General features: G+C 42.1%; 1 protein-coding gene across 1 annotated transcript in view; it reads right to left on the reverse strand.

Moving 5' to 3' along the window:
• The window catches only part of SND1 (staphylococcal nuclease and tudor domain containing 1), a 379,404-nt gene that overhangs the window by 241,125 nt on the left and 124,675 nt on the right, over positions 1–13,604 (reverse strand). The window contains exon 11 of the mRNA XM_006202257.4: positions 1,835–1,924. Within this exon, the coding sequence (XP_006202319.1) occupies positions 1,835–1,924 (90 nt within the window). The remainder of the gene's footprint in view (positions 1–1,834; positions 1,925–13,604) is intronic.

A 13,604-nucleotide genomic window follows, 5' to 3' on the forward strand; every position in this document is an offset into this window, starting at 1 on the left:
AAAAGCAGTTTGCATCAGGAATGTTCCAGCCCAGCAGAGCCGAGCTGCATCCTACTCCCTAAGCAGGGGTAAGGTATCCATCATTTACACAATGTCACTGTGGGGGACGAAACTTGGGCTCCGCACAAACAGCACAAATAGAATCCAATCAACTCTGATGCAGAGGAACCAGTCAATGAGATTTCTGCTGCAAAGAAGAAACCTAATTGCTTAAGAATTGCCACCGTATCTGACACTGGAGGTCAGTCCCCTTATCCCTAAGATAGAGGACTTTACAAAGGCCTGGCAGAGCCCTGGGCTAAACGTCTAGAACCATTCAGCACAGCTGCTGCACCGAGCTGTGATCTATGCTCCCAGGGATGAAACGGAATCGGAGCAGGACGATACTCAAACCAACCAGGTGGATGGCGTAACACATGCCACACAACTGGCTGCACATGAAGCAAATGTGCACTGCCGCTCGTTCCTTTCAATGTAACTCTGGATGGATTTCAGTAGGAATGCACGCTTGTGGGGGAATTCCCTGCTTGTCTAGACGCCATTGTTTATGAGCCAGTAAATGAGCGATATGATCTATCAACTTGGTGAAATAGAGATGTTAGACATTAGATCAGATAAAAGGAGATCCAGAAACTGAAAGAGGGTTAAAGCCATCATTCGCACTACACTTCATGAATGAACACAGCACTCTGTCAAGTTTTACACAATGACAAATGAGGGAACCTGAAGGAACCTGAGGAGATTTAATATTCGTTTTAGGGGATCCAGTTTGGTTTCTTGACCTCAAAGTTAGCAATTTCATCTTCTGCCCAGCTTCAAAATGTCTTGCTGTATTTTATCATTCTCGTGAATATGGTGTATGATAAAATGGGTCCTACTCATATTCATTGTACGCTACTTTGACAAGCCTCTCACATCACCAATCATTTAAAAACCTACATTAGTCAAGAATGTTAATATGGCTTCAATGTGCTGAGGCCAGATGTCGAGAAAATGACCTTATCATTCTGAAGCCACAATAAAAACTGGCCCAAAACATCCCCGTTCCTGGAAGAATCCCCAGTGAGCCAGAGTAAGGAAAAGGGAAATCACACTCCTTCCCTGAACAGATCTCCTTCAGTTACCAAAGGAACCACTCTATTCATTCCTCTGTTTATCAAGGACACAAAGAAGTGCCTAGGATATTCAGGGCAGGGAGGTCGGGAGAAATGAGGGGAAGATCAGAGGCTCATTATCAGCTTCCCAGAATGGCAAATTCTGCAGCGGTCATAGAATATTCTGCTCCAGCAACACAAGGAAATGCATTCCGAGGACCCTGGAGCCACTTGCTACACTACAAAGTCGGTGCACTACGTGAGTCCCGCAGGAACAACCAGGAAACCACTCACTCTTCCCAACAAAGGCAGACTCCCTCCCATTCCAGGAGGGCTCCTCTTGTCCTGTCCCTCAGAAGTAGGGGAGGGAGGAAAAAAGCAGTAACCTTCCCTGACTAGCAAATCTCACAGCACCGATTTTTAATGGAGGTGTCTGGAGAGAACCAAAGAGCCAAGAAGCTCAGGGCAATATGCAATTATTAAAACTGGAATGGAGCCTGGACTCGGGAAGGAACATGTCATGAGAGCTTTGGCAATCACACTGTGGTCAGGGCCCCAATTTTAGATTTCTCTCAAGGGGATACCACTTCCTGATACAGGGGCATGCCTCTCTTCTTAGCAAAGTAATACCGCTTGACTTAGTAGAGGAAAGTCATCTGCCGGTCTCTGGGATTCCATCACAAGGGCCCAATTTAAAACAATCCCCAACTATTTGCAAATATGTTTCTGTCATTACTTACCTTTTTCCCAATAAGCTTCTTTCGCAGAAATTCACGGGCTTCAAACATATAGGGAATGTCGTAGAGAGGACGGAGTTTCTTGTTCTTATCCTGAAAGCAAAATAAAACACCACCATCAGGAATGGGAAAAACAAAACAAAACCACACAAATGAACACAGTCAACAGCACAAGATACTGAAACATGCTATCTCCCAGTATGACAAATACTGAGTAAGTGGCTAGATATATAGTAAGCGATTAGTAAATACTTGATTGAAATGCTTTACGGGGAAATGTTCACATGACATTTCACATGACAGGCTTTTTCACATGATGGGCTCAAAAGTAAGCAACGAAATGTTTACACAATTGGAAACAAACTGAACACTCCTCAACAGAGAAAGAAGTACAGAAACTGCAGTATGTAAGAGGCTAAGTATTCGGGCTCTTGTACTATTTGTAGATATACTATCAATTTCATTGTTACTCTCAAGCATCTACCACTATTAGTCCCTGATGAATCATTATGTAAATACTATAATCCTTGACTCAGAATCCTTGTAACCTAACAACAACAATGGAAGAAATCCTGCAGATATGAAATAACACAAAGCAGTACTGAGTAAGTGCTAAAGTCTGTGATACAGACTAGGGGCCAAGTGCTATAAGAATTCAGGGAAGGGGAAAGATGGAAGTAATCAGGAAATGTTTCATTGAAAAGGTGGGACTCAAAGCAAGACAGGAAAACTAGGAAGAAAAGCAGGAATAAAGAGTATTTCCACACACAAATATCCAGAAATGAACACAGCCAATAGCACAAGATATGAAATTGATTATCTCCCATTACTACAAATATTGAGTAATAGAGATACAGTAAATGATGAATAAGTATTTATATTTAATTAAAATGCTTTACAGGGAATAAGATTATCTTTTTCATCATTACATGGGCCCCAAACTTCCCCCAAAAGTGGCGCTCCAAGTAGTGTAACTGAAATGACAAGGGCTCAGATGAAGGCCACAAAGTGGGGATGGATGGGAATTTAAGAGAAAGGAGAACCAGTTTAAGAAATGAATTAACAGGAACTGACAAAAGGAGTGAATGGGGGAATGAAAGATGAGGAATCCGATATTCCAAGTCATAGTGACAGGCCTAAGAAATCAAGAGAAGTTTGCTTTTGCTGGGGGGCGGGGTATGGAGGACTAGAACATGTGTACAGGAAACCAAGAGATGCTGGCTAGAATGGTGGGGATGATTCCTTTAATGTGTCTTTCCTGTTTGCCCTGAAGTTCCATGAGAACAGTGATCCTGCCATTTCTGCTGTTCTTTGTGACCCGAGACTCAAGTATAGTACCTCTCTCATAGGGTATACTCAAAAAAATACTTGGATGTACCAATGACAAAAGAAATACGAAGAGTAATTTATACACACACACACAAGAACAAGTATGCTTGAAGAACAGAACTGCATGCATATATTTGTGTGTCTCCAGGGCCCAGAGAATATCTGAAAGAAATTCAGGCCCAGACAATATCTCAAAGAAATTCAGAAAGAACAGAGAAAATTAAGGAATAACTCTTACCCGAGATGCACATGACTGCTTCTCCATCCTGCACAACTTAGCCCTCCTGGCCTCAACTTTGCTTTGATATCTGTTTCACATCTGACACAACAAGATCTATATATAATCCATTCTATACTTCTTTAAGTATTCAAATTCGGTTTTCTGAAACAGCCAACTACTCACAAATAAAGAACACTTATCATTTTGGTAATATTTAAACTAATGCCAATGACAATACTGAAGTCAAGGGCATCAAAATTCATGTTTCCTCCTAGATCCAAAGCAAGCCTTGGTGTCCATTCAACATTTCAATTCGTTGATATCACCAAGAATGTACCATTCTTTAAGTTTGAGCTTCACATTCATCATCCAGCTGTCCTTTAATTCCTTTGATTAAAAAAAAAAAGGCAGCATCTGTCTAAGGAAATTAGGAAATGAAGAATTTAAGGCATCCTCAGAATCGAAGGTGAGTCTCTATCTCTTCACAGAGATAATGTGTGAGAATCAACATACTCTGAACAGGAACAACTGGGATTTCTAAACTCTGATCAGAGTCATGGGGATGCCCTGATCACTGTCTAATAAGTAAGGTATGGACCTAAACATGAAAATCTTTAAAGAAATAATGTAACACTGGAAAATGGGGCACGTGAGAGCTGCCTAGCCAGAGGGAGTGCTGGGTAACACAAGGTGTAGAATTTTGGATATTTTATAAGTGCCGAGGCAACCAAATGAAAATAGTGGGTCACTACTGAGGAGCCCAAAATAGAATTTATGATGACAAGCATTGATAGTGTAAGAATGCTTGCTAGACAGAAGATGCTAGATGCCAGTAATAAACAGGATATTTAATAAAGACAAAATCAATGGTTATCAGAATCAGCCATCAGGAATAAAGAAGTGTCAATGCATTCATATTCCCCTAGCAATACAGGGCAATCTACATAGAGTATATATATTGTGTAATGCTGTGATTACACAAGACTAAGTGAACAATAGTTTTTAAAATAAACTAAACAAAATAATCAATATTTCCTTTACATAGCCTTATGATTTGTCATGGAACCTGACGTCTGAACCTTACCCTACACAGTCTGAACACCACAGAGGTATAAGGCAATGCCATTTGACTGGAACTCCAAAACAACGAATGGTAAGAAACTGTTCCAGTAAGCATTCAAATGGAAATTATGGGATGAGATACAGCTAAGTATGTGAACCTGGCAGTCTGAACATCAAAGACACTCATCAGGACAGGGCCAAGCCAAGATATTCTCAGAAGAATCAAAGTAAATAAACAGTATACCAAAAAACATCCCTATAAGAAACAGGGCAACTTCAGAGTCGGATTATATGGCTCTCATGAAGCTAGGAAAGAACTAATAACACACGCAAAAACAAGATATCACAAGTGAAAAGAGAGTGATCTTGTTCCTCTAACCCTTCAGAGCTAGTAGCTATCGACATCTGCAAACATCTTACAAGAGAGATATTAGAAGTCCCTAAGAAACTACAAAATAAAAGCAATTCCTCCAAATTACCAGGTACAATAAAAGCCTTTGAAATCTCTAAGAGGCAATTGAGGTATGGAATGTACTCTGAGAAAACAAGACTTTAGCTGAATCTTGCCTGCAAAAAAGGACTGTCTAGTTTAGATTCTAATTTACATGGAAATGTTTCTGAAAAAATAAAAATAGGAAAGAATGCTTGATTTACCTGGTGGGCGGATAATACACAAATCAGTATGTGTTGTCCTCACTGTTCATCCTGAGAAGGGACACTGTATATAGGCCCTGCAATGACTCAGATTAGAGGTAACTTCCATCACCTTTACCTCTCATTGGTTTGGGATGGAGGCCCAACACCCACATCTCAGCATCTAAAGACATGGCTGACATTTTTTATAGGAATTTATTTTGCCAAAATGAGGTCTCTGGTCAGTGCTCATTTAAAGGGAATGGAAGGCATCTCCAATCAAGGTTTTATTCTCAACCCCATTTCAGGACTAATTTTATCTAGCTCATCTTGTAGCCAAAAAAAAATGTAGCTAAAAACTTACTGGACCCTGGGATCCTGCAGGATTTCTTAAAACAAGGCTGAACAAACACAGACTATGAAAAGATTGATAAATGTGGCTCCACTAAAAATTTTACAGTTCCTTACTGAAAAAGCATCATGAACAAACTGGTTGGCCAAAGCATGAACTCAGCAGCTGATAAATGAAACAGATACAGAAAAGGCAGAGCAGGAGGAGAGAGAACTGGGGTACTGGGCCACGGTTGTAAACATCTCAGTGAGGCCTACCTTGATCACACTACATTTTAGCAAAGGCTCAAAGAAGGTATGAGATGTAGTCATCTGGAGAAAAGCAGGCAGAACAGCCAAAGAGCAAAGGTCCTGGGCTGGGAGATGCCTGGTAGATTCAAGAAACAGCAAAGACATCATTGTGGCTACAGAAGACGGCACAGGAGACAAAGACACAAATGTGACTTAACATTTGAAGGAATTACTCTGGCCACTGTGTTGAGAACAAACACTATAGGAGGGAAAGGGAGAACCAAGGAGATGCATTAGGAGATGATGACAGTAATCTGGGCACTAAATGATGGAAGATTATATTGAGAAGGAGCAGTGAGGGAGGTAAGAGGTGGTCAGAATTGGAATATCCTGAAAGTAGATGGATGGAATGGGAGATGAGAAAAAAGAGAAGTTGAGGGCAACTCCAAGGTTTTCTGTCTGAGCAAATATAGGTGGAATCATCGCATCCGATGCGGAAAACCACAGCGAGAGGACACTAAAGGGAGGCAAGTAATAAGATTTAGGAGTTCATTACGGACATATTAAAGTTTCAAGTGGAGACGCTGAGTAGGCAGCGTGGGGTTCGGGAAAAAGCTCTCAACTCGTAATATACATTTGGGAGTTGTTGGCATACAGGTGGTATTCAAAGCTAAGAGACTGAAAAGGACAGAGGATGAGGCATTATAACATTAAAAGGTAAAGAATATGAAAAGGAATGTATAAAAGGAGAATGAGAAGCAGCAATGAGTTCGCTCAGCAGGAGGAAGCTACCAGAGTGCTCTGTCCTGGAAGCCAAAGAAAGAAAGTGAATTGAGGAGGGGAAGATGAACTGTGTCCAATGCAGGCAGGCAAGTGAGGCAAGGACTACGATTTGCATGTTAGATTAAGCTAAGCGTGGGTCATCAGTATCTCAACAAGGTTAATTTTGATGGAGCAGAAGGGGCAAAGGCCTGGTTGGAACTAAGAATGGGAACTAAGAAGAAGTACGTACTTTCGAAAGTTCTGCTGCAAAGGGATGCAAAGAAACTATGTGACAGCTGGCAAAAGCAGCTGGGTGAAGAGAAGGTGCTTCTGTTTTTTCATTTTAGAGGAGAGAAAAAACAGGCAAAGGACTGGTGGGAAGCAAGTAACTGATAATGCACAAGAGGATAGAATTTTTAATGCAATGTCTTTAAATAGATAATGGGGGGGGTGGCTTTACACAGGAGCATCAATAATTCACCATAGGTGTGTGGATGCAGACACATGTGGAAGTGAGAGTTGCTGGGAATTCTCATTGCTTTAATTTACTCAGTAGAGGAGGGAAGGAAGAACTCTGACAAATCAATAAGAGAAACAATCCAATAGAAAAACTGGCCAATTTGAAAAAAAGAAAAAAAAAACTGGCCAAAAGGTATGAACAGCCATTTCAGAAAAGAATGGCAGCTGAACATTAAGTGTATGGGGGAAAAAAGTACTTCATTAACAATCAGGGCAATGTCAGCTGAGACACTGCAGGACGTCTATTCTACAGTCAAATCCTAAAAATGAGAACAAAGGGGAAGCAGGTGTTCCTTAACCTCTGATGGGATTATGAAGCGGTTCAACTACTGTGGCACTTTCACAAGGTGGTATTCAACACCATTTCATTAAAGCTGAGGATACGCACCCCTATGCGTGGAACAATTCTACTTACAGGTAGGTATACGCTGGAGAAACCTCACTCGTGCAAGACAATGCTCATGTTAACCATGTTTACAGTACAGTCATAAGAGCAGAACACAGAGCAGTTAGTCTGAATGAGAGCAACACAAACGAACAAATTTGAAAAACAACATTGAATAGGAAAAGAAGCTGTAGAATGACACTGATTTAAAGACAGACTTAAAACAGACACAAGCAACATTATTCCTAGAGCTATGTAAGCAGCAAAAGTACAAAAATACCTAGAAACAGAAGTCAATGGTTACTGATGCAGGATGAGGAGAGGAAGAAACGGAAGGGGAAAGAAATGAGTTGGAGATGAGTCCACAGGGATTTTCAACTTCATCTGCAAGGCTGTCTCTTTAGAAGAGGAGGATCTGAAGCAAGTGTGGTATAATATCAAGGCAGAAAAAGGAATGCGTGTTATGTATCATTATGTAACATTGGCATGCTTTTGTTTTTAAATGGAGGTACTGAGGAACTGAACCCAGGACCTCATGCATGCTAAGCACCCACTTTACCACCGAGCTATACCCTCCTTCCTCTATTTGAGCTTTTTAAAGCCAAACAATGTTTAGGGATAGGAAACTACCACACCTTGTTTGGTCAACCTTTCCCTTGGCTCACAATGTCTCATACTTTTGTTTCTCTCTGAGGCAGAATAACCAGTCATTCTTTACCTCATAAGAAATGCATTAAATTCCTTTTTTTTCCTTTCCCCCAAATGATATTATTTCATAGATGTGGCCTTCCATGAGGCAGAAGGGAATAATGTAACTACAAACGTGCTCTCAAATAACCAGGGTCAAAAACAAGCCTGATTTAAAAAGAGAGAGACAGACAGACAGACTTGAAATATATTAAAAGTAGCCAAGCAGAATTATACTCTATGAAGATCTTAAAACAGACTGTTGAATTAAAATAAGAAGAGACATGATCAGATTAAAATGGATAAAATTTCAAACAGTAAATGGACCACTCCCAGTTGCCCTGCCACACATGCTATGTTAATAAGCAAACGTTGCAATTTCCATTTGTATTACAGACTTAAAATAGGTACATTACCACATGCCCTGGCATATTTACAATCAAGGACCTTTCAATTTCCATGGCAGCCAGAAGACACAGTCCACCAGGAGAAAGAATCCACAGGGATATCCACTATTTATTATCCTTAACACACGCAGTAGCACTTTTTAGAAACATAGGTCTAACTAGAAAGCCACAGGCAGCAGCTGGGGAAAGGTTCAAAATAACCACCCAGGCCAAATGGAAGACAGCTCGCCCCACTGAACCCACAGGACCACACATGAAAAATTCATATACCCAAATGTTCCCCAGGAGTTGCTTCAAAGAAAAAGATGCTTAACTTCTCAATTAGCTCTATTTCCTCCTCCCAGTAAAATCTCTCTTAAAGGTAAACAGGGTCTATTAGACAATAATAATGCAATATATTTCATACCTATCTCCAAGGAAACAAAGAATACTACACAATAAAAATTAAAATCAAATGTCTTTAAAAATCTGAAAGGTGATTATAAAAAAACCCATAGGCGTGAGAATGGAAGACGGTTGGACTTTGAACCCTGTGACTATGCGAGATATTCGGCCCCTGGAGAGCCCTCACATTTCTTGATTTTTCTGGCAGTGTTTTTTGATCCCGCTGACCTCATGTTTAAGGATCTAACAATATATGTAACATGAAAAACACTGGAATTTAAGGCATAACAATAACTGCTAGTGTTATTGATGGGGTTCAAGCTAAAGGTGTTTTAGAAAACAGAAAGCAGAATTAGTGAAAGTCTGACTTTCCCCCTACAACAGGTCATAAGCCCTCACGTGAGAGGTGCCTCCCCACACCTGGAGAGAAGGACTATCCTTATTTCCCAAGAAAGAGACCCTGAAGAATCCGAACAGACCTTGCTGAGTTTCCCTGACTTCCCTCATACTGTGTGACCTGTCACTTCTACAGGACTGCCCACTCTTCATCAGACCTCGTATAAAAACACTCAGGTCCATCCAGTTCTTAGAATCTTCAATTCACTGTGAATTGGGTTATGATCCCAAATTATACAAGGAAAGTGGGGGTGAGGTTTAAGTGACATGTCTCACGTCACGTTAACAAGCAGAGCTGGGATTCTGATCCCAGCTCTCCCAGGGGCCGAAGCTGGAGAGTGGACACTACACTCTTGGCTTTTTACCACCAAAAGGCAATCATCACCTGTCAGTAAATCGTCAGGTTTCATGTGCCACAGAGTCACCTGGGAGCTTGTAAACATGCTGACTGCCAGGCCCACACCAGATATTCTGATTCCACAGATCTGAGGTCATTTCTCTAATTCTGTATTTTTAAATAAACAGCAAGGCGGACGTGGGCCACACTCTGAGAAATGCTTTTGAGCACCGTTTGAGCCCTTTGGCCCCATTTAAACCAATGGAAATAAAAGAAAAGGGAGCCCAAAGGATTAGAGGGTCAGAAAGCAACACCAAGGAGCTTGATTAACCTCAAAATGGGTAAATAAATAGGTAAGGAAGTAACTGGGGAATTCAGGTTTATTTCTGCCTATGTAGCTGGAGGTAACTCAAAATATTCCTTAAACATCTTTACAGATAACACACCTGGAAACATTCTAGTAATGGTGGGAAAACAAAATGACCAAATATTCCTCGAGTCCCACTAAAGAGGACTAAACGTGGAGAAAACCAACCTGCCCACACCAGGGAACAGCACGACGGGCATGCCCTGAGCCCCCACGGCCCCCCAACACAGACACCCAGTGGTCTAGCCCTACACTAGTCATGGGGACGGCAGAGAAGAGAGAGCCTGAGAAACAGGACCAAATGTTTCCTGGCACGTTGCCAGAAGGAAACAGGTTTCACAGTATCCAAAGAGGGAAAGACACAAAGCAGATTTAGGCAGCCTCACGTCCTTGAAGACTCACTTGCCGTCATCTGCAGTGCACAGTGCAGGATTCTGTTCCACAGGAACTTGCTCATCCCCAGATTAAAGTACCTTTCCAAGACCATCAAGCAAGGAGGAAAATATCTGTCTCTGGAGACTGTACTCCAACTCAACTACATTAGCCAATTAAGAGCATTTTCAGAAGTTCGTGCTATTTTATTACGCAGATGCTGTAGTGACGGAGCAGGGAGGGGTGCAGGAGAAGAAGGGGGCCAAACGTTAGGTCTCCCCTGCCCCCCAAGACCCCGTCAAGACTTTAAAGAACACTTTAAAGGCTCTAAGGGCTCCAAAACCATCATCCCTACAGCAAACCAAAGGGGTCCCTACACTTAGCTATAAATAGTTTCGCAGACATAGGGAAAAAAGGAATAAAGAACAGTGCTGTGCCTCACAGACTCAAGACCAAAGAAGGCAAGGCTCCCAAGTAAGGAGCTGTGCCACCAGCAGCAAGGCCCCCAGACCCAGGAGGAAAATGGCAAGTAAGCAAGACCCTAGAGCCCTGCCCCATCATGCACGCGCCGCCCCAGAGCAAAAACTTCCCCCACCCACCAAGTGCACTGAAAATACAGATCCCCTCCCAGAGGGAGTGAAGTCTGCACCACCTTTCCTAGAGGAAGAGCAAGGAGTCAGCCCGTAAGGTGGGGATAACGAGAGAGAAAGGGCACGGGATCCTTGCAGAGAACAAAGCTCAAGTTCAGCACTCGTGAAATCAGACAAAAAGAGCTGCCCCGGACCTGAAATCAAATATTCCTCAAGCATCTGATGGCAACAAATGATCAAGTGTCAGTGGGCAGCTCACTGCTCATCAAGAGACAAGAAGCCCAGGCTCTGGACAAGGATCCTGCACCAGCAGCTCCCAGCGGCCAGCTTGCCTGTCTCCTGCTAATAATCAACAAGTTAAGAACTACCTGGCGTTACACACGATTTTACAGTGAAAGACCAGGCAAAAAAAAAAGACTTCAAAACCCTGTAAAAATCAGGAAGGGGCTAAATATGTTAGTACAAATTCAGGCAACTCTTAACTTCACATTCAAGGAACATTTCAGGTAATAAGACACTCGGTGGGAAAGACCCCACACCTGCCCGTGTTACTAAGAAGCAAAGCTACTTAGCTGAGTTAAGTTCTACAGCAAATAAAATGGATATTAACAGCAGCTAAAATATCAAGAGACAGAAGAGATAAGCCAAAGTTACAGCACTAATCACCTTCTGCCTCGCATTACTGTAATTTAATTACTTCTCACAGGTCTTATCTTTCCTACCAGACCACAGGAGGGAGGATCTTCAAGAGGGGAAGAAAGATCTTTATAACACCCATGAAGTGCCTAGCACAGTGCCGCAGTCCTAGAAAATGCCAACACACAGAACAAAATGGGGAATACGAAGATCCTCGCTAGAAGGTTTTTTAAAACTCAAACTGCGCTTCGGATTAGGGGAGTAAATGGAACTGGTCAGCAAAGAAAATTTAGGAAAAGATGGAGGCAGCAATACCACTGCAGATTCATATTCTTGTTAGTAATGACTGCCTCTTACATAGCACTAGTTGAACGTGAACTATTTCTAATGTTTTTACCTTCTGGCAACTATTACCAGACATGACTCTATACTACACAAAGATAAGCATATTCCTGAACAATGACTGAAAAGAACTCTTGACTAGACATCTCTCTGTACAACCGTAACACCAAGGCTCTTTGTAAGCAGTGATGCAAAAGCAGAGCTCTTGGCAGTTTCAATGTGTCATGTTGGGGGGGAGCCCCAGTTTTACAAAATCTGAGTCATTAGTGTGTTCTTCTGACCTGGCTAGGACTTTAAAGGCAATCCCCTGCTCTCTACAAGCCTGACATAATGGATTCAATTACTGGTGATCTTTGAAATAACACACTCTCAAATCTATCATTAGCTAATAGCTATCCTTACAGAATATGTGTAATTCAAGGGAAGGTGAACTGATACTGTAAAAATACCAAGTGTGACAGTTCAACACTAAATAAAATGATAGTAAGCTACACTATAAAACAAAAAAAATTCCCTTAATGTGGAATCAGAAGTACCAGCATCCCCGCCCCAATCAAACTTCACGATGTAGAGATGAACTAAGGCTAAGCAAAGCCGTCTGCGGGGCAGCATTCTTCGCGATTAAGGTGGAAGAACAGAGAAGGATAGTGAGGGGCCGCAAAGCCCTTCTGTGGTCCTCGGAAGGGCAGTCCGCAGAAACACCAAGAGGTGTGAGGTTTTGCTGAATGATGCACTCTACATGCTGCTCAAATGAACAAACGAAGCTGAGAAGAACGAAAACACAGAATCTCTCTAGTAGGCCTCTTTCCACAGACCTAACAGTGCTGAAGATGGACTGCAATGCAAACTTCAGTGTTAACATGGGAAACCCTTCACTGAAAAGGACACAACAAATCTACAGATAAAAAACCAGAGTTTAAAAGTAGAGAAGAAAATGGGGGGTGGGGGGTGATGGGAAGGTGTGGGCTCACTCTTCAAGGACAAGAGCAAGCCTGGAGGTCTGTGAGGTCACAGAAGCTAGCAGGGACCGGTGTAACTCAACGGGCTCTGCCTCTCTGGGACTTTTCCTTTTCACTGGAAGCTCATAATTAACCAGTTGGCCCTAAATCATGTTTTCTAGTAATGGGGAAATCTTTTCCCACATTTCTCACCCTTCATCCCCGGGCTAAAAATGGAGAACCGATGCCCTCGGAAGAGACAACCCTGTTACTTAAAGCACAGGCTGCAAGCCAGATGAAACCCATCCAGTGCGGTGATGTGCCACCGGCCCTCCCACAGTTCTCTCCAAGAGAAGGGAGGAAAAGAAAATAAATCTCTTACAATAGGAAAGCAATTTTCTCTGGAACAGACAGCAGGATCGGGTGAGCCCGTCCTGAAAAGAGTATCATTCTGTTAGAGAAATGCTTCTTTGTGAATGCCTTCCCTTCTCCACCATATTAAAAAATAATAATTATTATTAAAGTTTCTTCCTGGAACAACACAGAAGGGAAAATGATGCAGGATATGACACCATTGCTTAACTGGTGCCAGTGGAACCTCCAATTGAGCCAGATTCCCAGTCAAATTGGTGCAATAAATTGTGGTGCATTTCCAAAAACGAGACTGAATTATGTAAGCACACAGCTTAAGGCCTCCCTTTAGACACTGGGTTCCTGCCTTGCCAGTTGCAAGACTCCAAGGTCTAAATCAGGCTGCCAGATCTAGTGCCACATATTTTAATCTACAAAATTCAAAGTACTCTCGGCCTGTGTTTAAATATTCAG

The sequence above is a fragment of the Vicugna pacos genome, chromosome 7 (assembly GCF_048564905.1).
Source record: "Vicugna pacos chromosome 7, VicPac4, whole genome shotgun sequence".
Classification (NCBI taxonomy): Eukaryota; Metazoa; Chordata; class Mammalia; order Artiodactyla; family Camelidae; genus Vicugna; species Vicugna pacos.